This window comes from Dipodomys spectabilis, unplaced genomic scaffold (genome assembly GCF_019054845.1).
Source record: "Dipodomys spectabilis isolate Male_0828 unplaced genomic scaffold, ASM1905484v1 ptg000001l, whole genome shotgun sequence".
Taxonomy (NCBI): Eukaryota; Metazoa; Chordata; class Mammalia; order Rodentia; family Heteromyidae; genus Dipodomys; species Dipodomys spectabilis.
Genome location: NW_024870678.1, coordinates 22,098,541 through 22,114,587, shown reverse-complemented (window position 1 = coordinate 22,114,587; position 16,047 = coordinate 22,098,541). Strand labels below are relative to the sequence as shown.

General features: G+C 34.8%; 1 protein-coding gene across 5 annotated transcripts in view; it reads left to right on the top strand.

Moving 5' to 3' along the window:
- Positions 1-16,047, top strand: part of Ahi1 (Abelson helper integration site 1) — a 129,425-nt gene that overhangs the window by 101,684 nt on the left and 11,694 nt on the right. For all 5 annotated transcript variants that reach the window (XM_042688530.1, XM_042688848.1, XM_042688622.1 and 2 more), the window contains 2 exons: positions 1,982-2,144; positions 4,917-5,014. In XM_042688530.1, the coding sequence (XP_042544464.1) occupies positions 1,982-2,144; positions 4,917-5,014 (261 nt within the window). The remainder of the gene's footprint in view (positions 1-1,981; positions 2,145-4,916; positions 5,015-16,047) is intronic.

Below are 16,047 nucleotides of genomic sequence, written 5' to 3'. Positions count from 1 at the left end.
TGTCACCATTAGAAAAGGTTTTACTTGAATATTTAGTAATATACTTCTGGATAACTCAGGATTCATTGTTAAATTTGGTGTTCAATTACCATTTTATTCTCTTTTTTTATTTAATATAAAGATCAAATGTTCCTTCATTGTTATTAAGAAATGAGGCTTTTAAAGGACTAAGGGTATGGCTCAAACAATAGAGTACCTGCCTAGCAAGTATGAAACCCCAGATCTAAACCCCAATACCAGTACTTCTCCCACACACACAAAAAAATTAAAAATGGAAATGAAATCATTTAAAAATGTTTATAATCTCCAAGTCATTGTACAAAGGGATTTTACTATAGTATGTTCATTTACATGTATAATGAATCTTGTTCAGTGTCATTTCCCCATCTATCCCAGCTCCTTCCATTTCCTAGAGTTTTCTAATTTCATTTACACATATGTGCATTGTGTATTATGACTGCGTTCACCCACTATTCATCTCTCCAGTCATCTGTCTCCCTTCTCCAGTTAGTCCCCCAGATACCTTAGGCAAGATAAGTTAGACTATTAATTGTTCAAATGAGTTACATTATGGAAACTTTTCCCCGAATATTTTAATCAGGTTATGTGTATATATACATATGGTTCCGTGTATATTTGCAATGCTTATATTTTACATCTAACTTCTGCATGAGAGAAAATATGTTACCTTTGTCCCAGCCTGACTTACTTCACTCAATATTATTTTTTCCAGGTCTATACATTTCATTGCAAATGACATTATTATTCCTGATGGAATAATACTCCTTCTTAGCTTCCCTTGTCCTTCAATTTGATTCTCAGGTACCATATTGAACTACTTGGGGTTTCTCTTTGCTGCACTCACACATGATATAAAGTCTAAGACATTCTTGCTCTTGTTTTACCTGAATGTTCTAATGGTCTCTTAATGCTCATGAACAGCTTTTTAAATAGGTTCCTCTCTTAGGGATTATCCTGTTTGCCAGTATAGTTAGCCCCCAGCACCACTCACATTAGAATTTGAGTGAATGAATCAGTACTCAAACTAATTGCAAAGAATTATCATGATGATTTGTGTGTGTGTGTGTGTGTGTGTGTGTGTGTGTGTGTGTACAGTTGCTTAAACTTACTATAAAGTTTCAAACCTCTTTAATCTGAGAGGAGATAATTGGTTAAGTATATTTTCCAGTATACACATTCTTATGTCCTACTTTATACATGAATCAAATCTAAAGTGAATTATAGTCTCCCTCCCCTTACATGCTATAAAGGATTTTTAAACGTATAGACAATGCCATATTATTTTGGCTTTTTTTTCAAATGAAAGTAATCAAATGCAATGATTGTTGAACCAATACAAACAAGAGGATTCTCATAGGCAGGCCTTTCTTTTTTTAAATTTGTGTCTAACAAAAATCACTTTTACAAGGATACTTTTAAAGGTAGTTCAGAGATGTATATTGGTTGCATGAAGTACTAAAACATGTTTTTCTAAAGAAATTAATCACAAGAAAAGATATTAATGATAAATCAAATGATGATCACAATGGAGTTATATAATCGGATTGTTCCATTCATTTTTTTTCTTTTTTATATAACTATTAACCTGAAGAATTTTCTTTTAGATTCATCTGTTTAGCACAGAGAATGGGTTTTAAAGTGTAGTATAAAACACATTACAAAAAAAAAGGTGAGTGATGTAGTAGTAGCTTGTTATTATTTGCTTTACTTAAAAAAATTTAGCATCTGCTATTTTGAAGCTAATCTTAGTATGTTAAATGTTCACAACCATTTCTCAATCCCACAGTCTTTTATCTTGCTTCTCCTGCTGTGTTCCCACCACTCCTCATCCCATTAGCAAACCTTGAGACAGCCTCAGTACTGCTTTGGTTTCAGCTGCTCTTCTGCAAGAGGAAGTGAGTGTTGGGGGTTTCTCTGTGGCACAGTTGTGATAAAGCTGTGGTGGTCTTATCTCTCTTAGGTAGTGGCTCTTTATGACTACACAGCCAGCCGATCAGATGAACTAACCATCCATCGAGGAGACATTATCCGAGTGTTTTTCAAAGATAATGAAGACTGGTGGTATGGCAGCGTAGGAAAGGGACAGGATGGTTATTTTCCAGCTAATCATGTGGCTAGTGAAAGTAAGTTTTATGCCCCCTTCCTCGTTTACTAATATAGTGTAACTAATTGTCAAAGATTTTTATTGTTTTCTACCCTTTAATGTACTGTCTTTATAATCTTTGCATATGTTTGCCAGTATATGTTACACTTCTCATCATACAAAAAGTTAAAAGGCAAAAAAAAAAAAAAAAAGTAAAAAGGCAAGGCATTCTTGTGCATGAAAGCAGCTCCATTCTGAGATTGGAATAGTGTCATCCCAGGGGACCTGCCCCTCAAGCTATCTGTTTTCTCCAGCTTGACCCTCCTACCTGCTGCACACAGTTTTGTCAGCTCTTCTCATGTCACAGTAGAATTTCTGGCTCCCTAACTCCCAGTCTTTCATTTTGTATACCTTAATCCTAGCAATTTATCTGCTAAAAACAAAAGCACAATAGATTGTTGCATTTTCACATACTTTAAGTAGTCACTTTTTTCAGGGAAAAAAAACTAACAAAGAAATTCCAAATATGAATATCTGAAAGCTAGGTATTCATTACTAGACTTTGAAAGGTGAAAATACAATTAACGCAGAGAGCCTGAAAATGAAAGGAATAATTTAAGACTGTGATGAAAAGGGAGCAGTACAATGCTTCCTCAGAAAATGTGTATCCTATCACCAGTTAACTTGATGATGTGTTAAAAAAAGTGCAACACTAAGGTCAGGAGATAAAGCTTGTAATCTCATCCAGCAACTCACTGTAGATCAAATATCTATAACCTTTCAATGCTGATAAGCCAAAACATAATTTATACAAACTAAAGTTAAAGTACCATATTGCTGGGAAACCGTAAGAAAAATCAGTAATGCTTTCAAGGAGTGATAGGCTGTAATACCTACAGTAATAGACATACCTAGAATACATATAACTATGAATGTATATGTGTGTGTGTATATATATATGTATATATACATACAACTACATATATATGTGTAGTTTGGCAGTTCTTCATTTAGAAACTCCAGCTAATCTTGCTTAATCGCAGCTGTTGAAACTGAATGAGAACTGCCACTGAAAGTAGGGCAGGAATTTGGATATTTTGACAATCAGGAAGTTAAAAGTGATGAGTTTTTGAGAGATGACTGAAAATCTTCCCCTAAAGTGTCATCCTTCCATTGTGCTTTAATTTTTCTTCATTAGGTAGTTTAATTTTAAACATAACTATTCCTCTAGTATAGTATAGTGTTATATCACTCACTATTTATGAGAAAAATAACTAAAATAGTGGTACAGAGAAAATTAAGAATTGAGTAAGTGTGAAAGAGAAGTAATTTGGGGGCTGTTTAGTCCTTTTAAGGGGAAGAGATTTGCTAAAGGGAGTAGAGAACTGCAGTTAGACATGGGGGCTACCTGAGAGACCAAAAGGGGAATTTTTCCTAATAGCTAAAGCCACGCTTATGGAATATTTGCGAAGATTGCTATACAGAATTAATTCTTTGTCTTAAGTAGTGACCATCCTGCAAATGACATAATTTCTTATGTCCCAGAATAATTCATATTTTCTTTTGTCATTCATTAACATTCTTAGGAAAAGCATTGAATGGCAGAATAAATAGAGAAAAATCTTACCATATCTGAGGATATAATAATTGGAAGTTTCTTTGTTGGAGGTTGTTTTACTTTCTTTTTACCCTAGTGTTACCTAAGTTTAACAAAATCTCAACTATCCAATTTTAGCATAAGAGGAAAAATGATTCTTAAAAGTATGTTGCATTCTGAAAATAGTAGCAAGAATTTCCATTGATCTTAATCTGAAACCAAATCTGCAAATACTAAAAGTAAGATTATGTGTATATATGAGCAGAATCTCTACCAGCTCTTCAATTGAGAACCACAGCCTTTAAAAAAGATTGTTTTCTTGTTATGAAGATTTTATTCTCTTTGTGTCTTAAGCTACTAGAAAGACAAACATAATCAGTTTCCCTTAGTCACATCTAACATCTTTTTATGTAAGACACAAACCCACTAATAATACTAACCCATATGTAAAGCCAGTAAATATATCTCATTATTATTTATATAATTTTGATTAAATGTATTTTAGGAATTTCAGTTTAGAGTATCTTTTAACTAATAATTTTTTTAACTCTGTAATATTTGCTCAAGAGATAAAAAACAAGATTCTGTTTTCCAGGCCATAAATGAATGAATAAATGAATAAGAAAAATTGTTTTTTCATATGTGTAAGAATTACTTATTTCATTTTATCTTTCCAAATTAGCTTTTCTCTATACTCTGCCTAGAAGAAGCCTCCTTAGTCTTCAGAGTCTGTCACATGTACACTTCTTTAATTCTCTTTTTCATCCACACAGTATTTTGTCTCTAGCCCTCTCTCAAAAGAGTGCCACATCTTATTTACATTACAAAATATAATCTGTTCCTGACCAGATTGTAAACTCCCTGGGAGCAGGGATTATCTTCACATTTCCGGCATTTCCTAGTAGATAACTTTACTTACAGTAGGTTCCTGGCAAGTGTCTATTGAGATAAAAAGAAATAAGCATCTACATGACCACACAGTAAGTGATATTACACCTTCTGTATTTCTGAAATCCTGCTGATTAAATTTTTCCAAGGGTAACTAATGGGTCAGACTACAAATTGTCATAACAATTATTACAACTATCTGCTGTATGTAACAAATACAAGAAATTGAGTATCAACTTCCCTTTAATTTTATATCTGCCTTCCTCCATCATTTGTTTCCCTTAGAATAGTGTTCCTCAACTTAATTACACTAATTCCTTCTTCTAGCACTGTATCGAGAAATGCCTCCAGAGATAAAGGAGCGATCACCTCCTTTAACTCCCAAGGAAAAGCCCAAAATGGAAAAACCTTCAGCTTCTCAAAAGGTAAATATTTTCAAGAGTATGTGATGCCTATGTATTTTGACTTTTTCCTTTATTTTTCATGCTTAGAATCCTTCATTATTTGCATTATATTTTTTCTTTTGATCTTGCCACCAACATTATGAAATATACAAGGCAAATGTTATTATAGTCATTTTCCAGATAAGGAAACTGAGGAGGCTCAGAGAAGTTAAAGTAATCTTTCAAGTTATATTGTAAGAATGGGACAAGGGCCCAAAGCAGCTTGTATCTTTTAAATGTAATGTTATTTCTACTCTAATTTACATCTTCAGCTGTCATAGTCATACTATTTTTAGCCCACTTGGTAGGTACACATTTATGCTAGAGGTATTGGAAATCTCCAGATCAAAGATGTTTTATCTTTCTGGATAGAACATTTACTTAGTAGTATTCTAAATTATTTCCAAGTTAGAATGAATGTGGATGTGTTACCAGACAGAAAAAAAATGTGGTATATTTTAATCTATACCATCAGGTACTACAGAGTTGTCAGTCAGTATTTTTCTGATATGAGTAGTACTTGGTAGAAACATTTAATAAATACTAGAGTATCATGTATATTGCTTTTATTAAACTTGTTTTATTATGTTACATTATCTCTTGCTTAGGCTGAATTGTCTTGGTGTTTCTTCACTATGAAATGACAGATAGATAGATAGATAGATAGATAGATAGATAGATAGATAGATAGATAGATAATTACATATATATATATATAATATATATATATATAATGTCATGCTGAAGCCTTCCTTGGGACATTTAGAAATGTCTGGAGACATTTTTGTTAGGTGTAAGATTGGGAATGCTACTGGCAACTAGTGTATAGAGGTCATAAACATTGCTAAACCTCCTAGAGTACAGCAGATAGCTCCTCAACAAAGAATTGGCAAATATGGTAGCAATTCCCCTTTCAGACAAGTAAGTGTAGGTGGGAAAATGGGAAGATAGAACTGAAATCTAGAAATTAAGGCTATCTTTAAAAATGCTTTGGGTACACTCAGAGTTATGGAGCTAACAGCTAACTCTTGAGAAGTGTAAAACTGAGTTTCCCTAGCACCTGGCTAGTTTCATTTCTTAAGTCTAGTTCCTTTATCAAAATATATATGACTTGATTTTATCAAGATCCTACCTTTTAAACCTGCCATAAACTCTATCAGATGTTTAATTTCACACACGAATCCTATTTTTATTAACATATATAGAATGTTTAGAAAAGAGGAGGAGGAGGAGAACATAAAAAGTGGTCTGATAAGTGACTAGGATTGTGGGAGGTCCAAGTTCCAAGAAGCAGAGCCTTGGTGCCAAGAAAGGAAGGATCATTCCTGATCATTCTCATCACCTCCTTCATTTTACAGATTGAGAAATTGAGACCCAAAAAGCTATTAGAGATTCATCCAAAATGACACTATTAATTAGAGCATGGCCTCCATATTTTCAGGCCAGTGCCCTTTGTTTTTCTACATGTAGTCCATGGCATAAGTGGTTACAAACACAGCCAGATTGGGTCAGAATAACTTTTTATATCCTTGTTTATGTTTGTCTTTTCATGCTTTTTTTCATATGGACATACTAAGAACTGTATTGTTTATACTCCTGTTTTTGCATTTGAGATGGGTCTTGCTATGTTGCCTCGGCTGGCCACCAACTCCTGGGCTAAAGTAATCGTCCTGCTTCTGCCTTACTAGTAACTGGAACTATAAGCACACACCATTACACTCAACTTTATTCTCTATACTTTTAAAGGACGAGAGAGAGAGAGAGAGAGAGAGTGTAGGGGGAGCTCATTGTTATTTTTCTTTTTAAAAGAAAAATATACTTTATATACTTCTGTTCGAAGTATAAAAAATAAGTAAAACAATAGCTTTTAATAGCTTGGCAGCTGTCTCCTCTTATAAGTTCTTCCCAGTGGAAGAAGTGTTGCTAAGTGTGCCAGGTACCTTCCAGCATTTCATCTGACTCATGAAATGTTAGTGACTGATGGCTGCATTTGTTGCAAGTTCTTCCAGTGCAGAAAGTTGAAGCTTGAGGTGTGGTCTTCACAGTAGTCTAAATCCACAGACAAGTTAGTAATTACTCAGAATGTGGATGTAGGGCGATCTTTTCCTCCAAGCTTATTCTAGAAAATGTTTATCAAGATGTAATACAAATTTACACCTAAATAAATAGAATATTGGTGCTATTGAGGAGAAAAGGAACTTAGAAGTTTTGAAAAACAGTAATGCTAACAACTTTAGTTTCGTTATTTGTTTACAGTTTGGACCTTTTGTTGTTTTCAAAAGGCCTCCATTTTGTTTTATTTTTGTGCCATTCCTCGGGCTTGAACTCAGGGCCTGAGGAGTATCCCTGAGCTTTTTTGCTCAAAGCTAGCATTCCACCACTTGAGCCCCAGTTCCACTTCTGGCTCTTTGGTGGTTAATTAAAGGTAGAATCTCATGGGCTTTCCTCCCCAAGCTGGCTTCAAACTGCAATCCTCAGATGTCAGTCTCTTAAGAAGCCAGGATTACAGGCATGAACCACTGGCCCAGCAGCCAGTAGTCTAATCATAGATTCATTCAAGGGAGAAAAGATATAATTGAAGTTCCTTGTTTTAATTTTTAATATTTTTAAGTTGTCATACTCTAAAAATAATATATGCCATAGTTTTAAATTTTCAACCAATGAAAAATAGTGTAAAATAAAAAGTAAATTTTCTGTGCTTAGAATCATGTACATTCTAACAGGCTTCTGTATATCCTTCTGAGATTATTCAATTCACATATGAATAGATATGCTTTCTTCTTTTATAAATATATCTTGGGCATCTTCTCTTACTGGCACAGAAAATTCTATTTTAGACCATTCAACCTACTAGAATGCTGTTTCCTTTTTCTTTTTTTTTTTTTCTTGGCATTACTGGAGTATAAACTCAGGGCCTTGTGCTTGCTTAGCTGGTATTCTGCCACTTGAGCCAAACCCCCAGTGCTATTTTTTGCTATTTTATTTTGGAGATGGATTCTGCTGGACTTTTCAGCCAGGACTGGCCTCAAATAGCCATCCTCCAGATCTAGGATTATAGGCATGGACCCTGAGCACTCTCTATTTCTTCTTCTCTTTTTTTTTTCCCTTGTCAGAAAACCTTCTACACATGTTTTCATATTGATGGAACTGTATTTTTATATAATTGCCAGATGTATTGTAATAATTATGCACAAAAACGTTAGATTATTTCTGCATATGTAGAGCAATTGCTGTGATGGTTTTGCTTGTCTTCTAAAACTCATTAAAGGAATAATTATTGGTTTTGTTATTCCAAGTTAGTTATGAAAATATCCATTATAATACATTTTTGCCTGAGAAGAACACTTAATTATTTTCAGTATTTTGCTAAGAGTAGTCTTACTTTGCTATGTAGAGACAGTAAGATTGCAAGTAAGGCTACTTAGTTCAGAAGGGCTGGCTCCTAAGCCAGAGTGAACACTCTAGTTACATACAGTCCAAAATATGAACAGATAGTCCAAAAGCATCAGATAAATCCATTGTAGTTCCTCTTCCAGCTAAACATATATCATACATTTTATACTAATGATTATGTTAACGTTTCAGAAAACAGTAGACAATATATTGCTTTCAGCAATGGTAGATTTTTCTTAGTCTTCTGACAACTTAGGATTTTTGCTAATGTATTTTTAAAAATCACATTAAACAGAAAATTTTCCTTTACATTTTCGTATCAAAAGTGAATCCAAATTAATCTTCACAATAGGAATTATGTGATTTCATCAATGTGTTCAATCAAACAACAAATTTGCTGTAGACAGGGATGATTTGAGGTATGGTTAAACACATTTTCCAAATACATAGAAATTACTCCTATACACTAATTCATTGAAAATATAATCGTAAGTACTATCTCCTACCGAATGCTGAAGAGTAATGGCTGCTTATATTTTTCTACCTTAGAAACTACAAGGATGTATCTCTGACTTATTATGTTAAAAATTAAGTAATTGAGCTATGCTTGGATTTGCTGTAAAGTTTCAGGAATACTTGGAATATTTTTCATCTAAAGAGAACTAAATAAAAACTAAAAGCATGTATCAAGGTCTAAAATTGTTAAAACTTGGTCTAACAGTTAAAGTCCTTATTTATTATATTCAATTCAAGTAGCAAATCCCTTTTTTTTCTTCCTCATTACTTGTTTCAATAATTTATAGCACATATTTTAACAAAAAGTATTCTTTTTATAAATATAATTTTATGTTTGAAAAATACCTTATAGTCTTATCTAATGAGGTAACATTTCAACAAAGAAAGTAGCTGAGACCCCAGGAATGTAAGCAGCAGAACCAATGCAAGTCATCTCCTATGGACAGTCCTAACAATGAAGGTCCTATCCAAAGATGCATAGAATCTTTCCTACTGCAAGGGACCCATGAAGGCCTTAACATTCTTTAAGGTCTGGTGGCTAGTTTTGCTGCTGCTTCTCCTTTTGCATTTGCACCTTTGTTGTCCTCAATAGCACTATCCTGTGAGCTCTAGCCCCCATTTCTGTCTTTGGACAGTTTTTCTCCATGTTCCAGGACATTTGGATCTTCAATTAAATAAAACTTTTTCAGACTTATTGTCTTCTCAGTAATGTTTTTGCACTTAGTGAGTTTCTCTTCTTCTCTTCTCTTCTCTTCTCTTGCTTCCCTGTCATTGTAGGTAGTCCTGATGGAAGAATCCCTATCAATGAGAGATTAGGGAACAGTTAAGTCCCAAAAAGGGAAATGGATGACCCAAACATTTCATAAGTTTCCAGGAATTGTAGGAAATGGAATGGCATTCTGGCAATTCCTGCTTTGATATCTATAATCAGTTCCAATCTTCCCAAGCCAGGTCACGTAGACCACTAGGATATAAATGCATAGAAGCAGCATTACTTTGCAGTTTGATGTCAGATTTATAAATGGCCCTTGAAATGGGTAACTTGGCCTGTCTTCCTCATTTTTACCCTGGTATTTAATCATACCTTTTAAAAAAAATCATACTATAACCAAGTGCTGGTGACTCATGCCTATAATCCTAGGAGGCTAAGATTTGAGGTTATTGTTAGTCTCAGCAGGTATGAAACTCTTATTTCCAATTAACCAGAAAAATAAATCATAAATAGAGCTGTGTGTAGCTCAGTTGGAAAGCACCATGCTTGAGCAAAAAAGCAAAAAAGGCCCAGGCCCTGAGTTCAAGCCCCAGTACTCATACAAGAAAAAAAAAAATCACATTATCGTATTGACTGCTCTATATTGTTTGTGATTATTGCCTCTGTGAGTCCATAGTCCTGTTCGTCTTTTCTTTGCATTAGATTTCTCATTCTTTACCCCTAGCCAACCAAAAAGTAATGTTCACATTTCTGAAGTTGCTGACTTCTCCCTCCAAGTTGATTTTGGCTCCTGCTTTTTTTGAGGAGATGCTATCTAATATGAATTCTCTCAAATGTTCATTCTTACTTTCTCTGTATTTCTGTGACTTTTTTCCCTTTCTGCAGCTGTTTTTAGATATTAGCAAAAGAAATTATCTTTTCTCTGTGACAGATCTCTTCACTTGTAACTACTATGGCTTGCTTGATTTCGCTCCTTTCCACCTATTGGCATTTTCCTGGACCTCACGCAGTGATCCTCATCCTTGCTTTGGCATCTTTCTTTTTTATTTATTTGTTTAACATATATATTGAATGCCAGACACACTTGGTAGTACCCACTTGACATAATGGTCAACAAGTCGAAAATATTTTTTGCCTTATAATCTAAAGGGTGAAAGTAAACTTAGTCAAAAAGTTCTAAAACTAAACAAGGCCAACAAAAAGATAGCAAGAGAAATAGGATGCCATTTGATGAGAAGGACATGAATTAGGTTTTCAAGATTACATTTGAAGCATTACAAACAACAGAAGTCTGGCATGGCCAATATTTCATAATAACTGGAGCTCAATGTTTAAAAGAGAAAATACTAACCCTAAACAAATGGACAGAATTACAACTGCCCTTCTATGGCATATTAAGGAGCTTCACTTTAACTCTGGGTGGTAGGGAACCATTGAAGTATTTACAGCTGAGTTATTACATGAGGGAAAACTCATTCTAGGCCTGGGGGATGTAGCTCAGTGGTAGAGCATGTGAGTATTTGTGAAGTTCCAGGTTTAAACACCAGCACTGTCACCAATAACAACTTAATTCTAAGGCTGGAGATAGTGGCTCAGCAATAGAACTTGTGTTTTTATTAGCTTTTCAAGACCTTCAGTTCATTTCCCAGCATCACTAATTAGATTTTTGTCACTTGGGGGGGGGGGGGGTGGGAAATGCCTGAAAGAAGCAATTTACAAGGAAGAAGGATTTATTTTGGTTCCCAGTTCCAGGAGTTTAAGTCCAAGGTCACCTCGTTCCTTTAAGACCTGAGGTAGTGGTAGGTCACCTCAAGGCAGTCAAGGAAGTAAAGAAGGAGGGGCCAAAAACAACACTTACCCTTTAAGGACATAACTCCCATGGCCTATTTCTTCCAAGTAGGCCCCAGTACCTAGTTTCTACCAACTTCCAATAATGCCATCAGATTATGAATCTATCAATGCCATTAATCTATTAATGAAATTGAAAGCCTAATTCATCACTTCCCAAATGCCCATCACCTGGCAAAGAAGTCTTTAGCACATAACTTTCAAACCATATATTAGATTTAAACCATAGCAATCAACAGCAATCCAAAAACTGTTTGTAGAAGCTTTAAAGACTGGAAAAAACAATATTAAAGGAAATAAGACCAGTACAGACTGTTGCAATAATCTAAGGTTATGAGGTACTAGGATTTGGTGATCCTAGTGAATCCATATAAAAGGAAAGAAATGTTGGTTTTAACTTTTAATATCTCTGTATCAGATATAGCAAACTTTAAACTGAGTGTATTGGTATAATCCCAGCTTCCCAACTAATCAGGATGCAGAGACAAGAGGATCTTGATTCTAGGCCAGTCTGCCTAACAAGCATAAGTCCCTGAAGTTCTACCAAAAAAGGGAAAAAAAAAAACTTCCATTTGAAACTTGAAATGTTCAACTAGTTGCTACTTTCCTGCAGGCATGCATCTATGAGGCTCAGGGGAGATTTGCAAGTCAGTTTTGATTTTTAAAAAAATGTATGTTTGGGTCTGGGAAGGTGGCTCAGTGGTAGAGCGCTTGCCTTGCATGCCTGAGGCCCTGGGTTCGATTCCCAGCACCACATAAGCAAAAAGAAAAAAATATATGTTTTCAGAAAAACAATTGTATTTAAATTAGTTTTGTTTAAAACTAACAACTTCCAAGTTAGTTTGCAGAAAGTTAAAGACCTGGGTTCAAAGTCTTACTTTGCAACCATAAACAGGCTGCCTAGGTACATAGGAATAAAGTTATATGAAGAATGAAAAGGACAAAGTGTACAAGACAGTACTTAAAGAATGCCCGAGAACAAACTTGGGAAAATATTTCTGTATAAGAGCTACTCCTAGAACAGTAACTATCTCTATCAAGTCTCCATTCTCCAGTGTTTGATGCACTCTCTACCTGCCTGCTAGAGGTACTGTCCTAACAAAGAAACCAGATCATCTGACTTAAAAGCATAGAAATCTTAGTTGACTCTCTACTTGTCCATGAGGTATAAGTTTCATAAATTTTATCTCCATTCCACCACTCAAAGATCAAATAGACATTTTGATCAATTTTCCTTATCTTCCAAACCACCTCTCTGAGCACTGTTTTGTAAGACACATTCCTCAAGCCTTTGCATATTGCTTTTTAAAATTGTATCAATGTTCATACTTTTCAGTCATCAGAATTTCAGTTTGTCTTTTTTTTTTTGGTTAGTCGTGGGGCTTGAACTCTGGGCTTGGGCGCTGTCCCTGCGCTCTTCAGCTCAAGGCAAGTGCTCTACCACTTGAGCCACAGCTCCACTTCCGGTTTTCTAGTGGTTTATTGGAGATCAGAGTCTCATGGGCTTTTCTGCCCGGGCTGGCTTTGAACCGTGATCCTCAAATTTCAGCCTCCTGAATAGCTAGGATTACAGGTGTGAGCCACTGGCACCCGGCTCAGTTTGTCTTTAAGGTCTAGTTTGGTGCTCCCTCCTCTATGAGTCCTGAAAACTGGCCGGCTCCACATTAAGGCTCTCTTCCTTTATTCCACACATTTCCCCTTCTGCTGTACTGAGCTATGTATCTGACTGTCCCATGTCTACCCATCTTTTCCTCTTTAGATTCCACACTTTTAAGGAACCAGGGTTTCTACTCACTCAGCAGAACATTTAGCATAGAGATTTCTCTTAAGAGTGGGGTTCCTTATATATTTTTTCCTTTTTCAATTGACATGGTTAGTATCTAAAGCTATAAATTATGAATCAAGATGGCATGCCCTCTGTTTTAATAAACTTATAGAATCAGCATTCCAATTCTGGATTTTTTTTCTTTCTGTACCAAGATTTATTAGAGGACTTGGTATCAAATAAATCCAAATACATCATTAGTAATAAATTCTAAAACCAGAGATCAACTCTAAACCTATACATATATACATAGTTGTACTTCTGGAGTCTGGAAAGAGTTTGTCTAGGCCAGTGGTTTTCTTTCTTTTTTTCTTTTTAATTATAAGTATGAGATTGTCTTTTATTTTAAAAATCTGGAAATGAGTACTTTCTTTTTTTAGTATAAATAAATTTAATTCTTTTCTCTTAATAAAGTATATCCATCCTGCATTCTATGTGATATCCTTCTGAATATAATATATATTGCATCATAGTCACAAATATTTTTTGAAAATACCTTCAACCTTTTCTAGCAGAGGTCTACAACAATATTCTCATAATCAACCTACTTTCCATCAGTCCAGTGTTTTAAACAAAACTAATAAATAACAGATTCTCCATAGGAGGTATCTTAAAAGAGTTCAGTACCAATTTGAATTTGATTATCATATCTATATATAGAGAAAACATACTTTGTGTATTCAATAATGTGTAATCTAAAAATTCTTTTTGTTGCTATTGATTTTTTATTTAAGTAGTTGTAAGAGGAGTTGCCATTTTGCAAAGCAGTTTATGAATGCAATGCATCTTGATCAGTGTCATCCTTTGTCTCAGTAAGGATGATATGGCACAGATCTGCAGCTAATACAATAATTTCTTCCCAAGGCCACGAACACTGTTTCACTCAACAATGACTGATGCTGAAGATCAATAAGTATTCCATAGCCTGAAAGTTCAGATTCATGCCATGTCTTAATTCCAGGTTGTAGATGAGTAGGAATAGCAATGAGAGTAGCCCAGTAGTTTCAAACTTTTATATAAGAATAGGGAACAGAGCTGAGGATTCAGGGTGCCAGGCCATGCAAACCTAGTTTTATCCAGGTTTTATATTTTATGTTTATCTATGAAGCGTTCAGAAAAACATCATTTTGAAAACTAATTTTGCTGTCAAATCAGTTTGGAAAACAGTAACAACTTTGAGATGACTTCTGTGTCCTTGGTAACTCTGGGCCTCCATTTCCTCATCTGTAAAATAAGATAATGGTGCTGTGATAGCTTGTGCTTTGATTCTGAGCCTCTCTTTTCATTTTCAAGTAAAAAACCCCAAGAGAGGTGAAGTGATTTCCTAAAATCATGTAAGTTAATACCAAAAGCAAGATTAGAATTTAACCTACAACATTTAGTTCAGCATTTCTCCTCATACTTTTTCTAAAATTCTAATGAAGTTTAAAGCAAAAAAGTATAGACAGACATTATTTAGAAGAGGCAGATATGTCAGCAGGTATATAATTAGCATGTAAAAATAAAATAATACTGTATTTTAAATTTGCCTTATTTAAAGTGGGTATGCTAACTACAACATACATTGATTGAACATTTACTTGATTTTTACATTTATTCTTCAAGTTTATAGAAATAATTTGGGTGAGTTTGTTTGCATGGCCTGTTTCTCTTTTTAAAAACTACTTATAAGTTGTTTATATTTCCTGGTAAAACTGCACATTATCAGTGTGGCATTTTAAATCATTCCATTAACCATTCCTTTCATGTTAAGTCTCACTGCATCTAAGTGGAAAATCACTCCTAAAAAGTAGTGAGGGTTTGGGAAGCAGGAGTCTCTAACTTCTGGTCCTTTCATTCATCATCTCCCCTTTGCTCATCTTCCTCTCTTCATCCCCTCCTCTCCAAATCAAGGGTATCCATGAAGAGGAAATGAAGTCACAAAACAACTGAGAGGTGTGTGTGGAAAGGAGGGAAAGAAGGGCAGTCATGCTCCTTGGTCTTGTTGATGGTGGGGGGGTATTTACAGGCTGATCACATTCCAGCCTTGGGTGCTTTTTGCTTAAAGAAAAGTAAAAACAAAAGAGCTCACAGAGACACCTCCTTCTTCCCCCTCCTTCTGCCTCCATGAGTCACTACCCATATGGCGTGCTGCTGCTGAGACCAAGAAATGAGTGAGTAAAGGTGTATAGAAGTCAAGTATTGGTCCTAATTGGTCCTAATTATCCTTAGATAATTGTCAGAAAAAAACTTGAACTATGAATCCTGTACTAATTTAGGATTTATAGGATTTAAACATAAGTGAAACCATCTTTGTATCATTAAGGAAAAGGAATGAGGCATCCCTGTTACAATAATGTAATAGAACAGTGGAAAAGATGGCAAGGATAAACTTTAGCATACTTAAGAAAACTTTTAGAGGAAATCATAGCATCCATTACAAATGAAGGACTCTACCATAATAGGACTAGTAAGAGCTAACACATGGCAATGTGTTATAACATTGGTTAAACAGGAATAACTATTTCAGTCTGACTTCTCAATCTTAACCTCTAGAATAGGTTTAAGTGGATGAAAATTTATGATCAGAGATGCATGATGACTGCTTTTCTTAAGCCCAATAGTTTTACTAAGTTTCATACAAATATCTATTCTTGATAAGCTACAACCTTGCCATAGGCAAGAAATAGTACGTAGACCTTGTAAAGAATCAAGTAGTATCTTACTTTTAATTTGGTTACT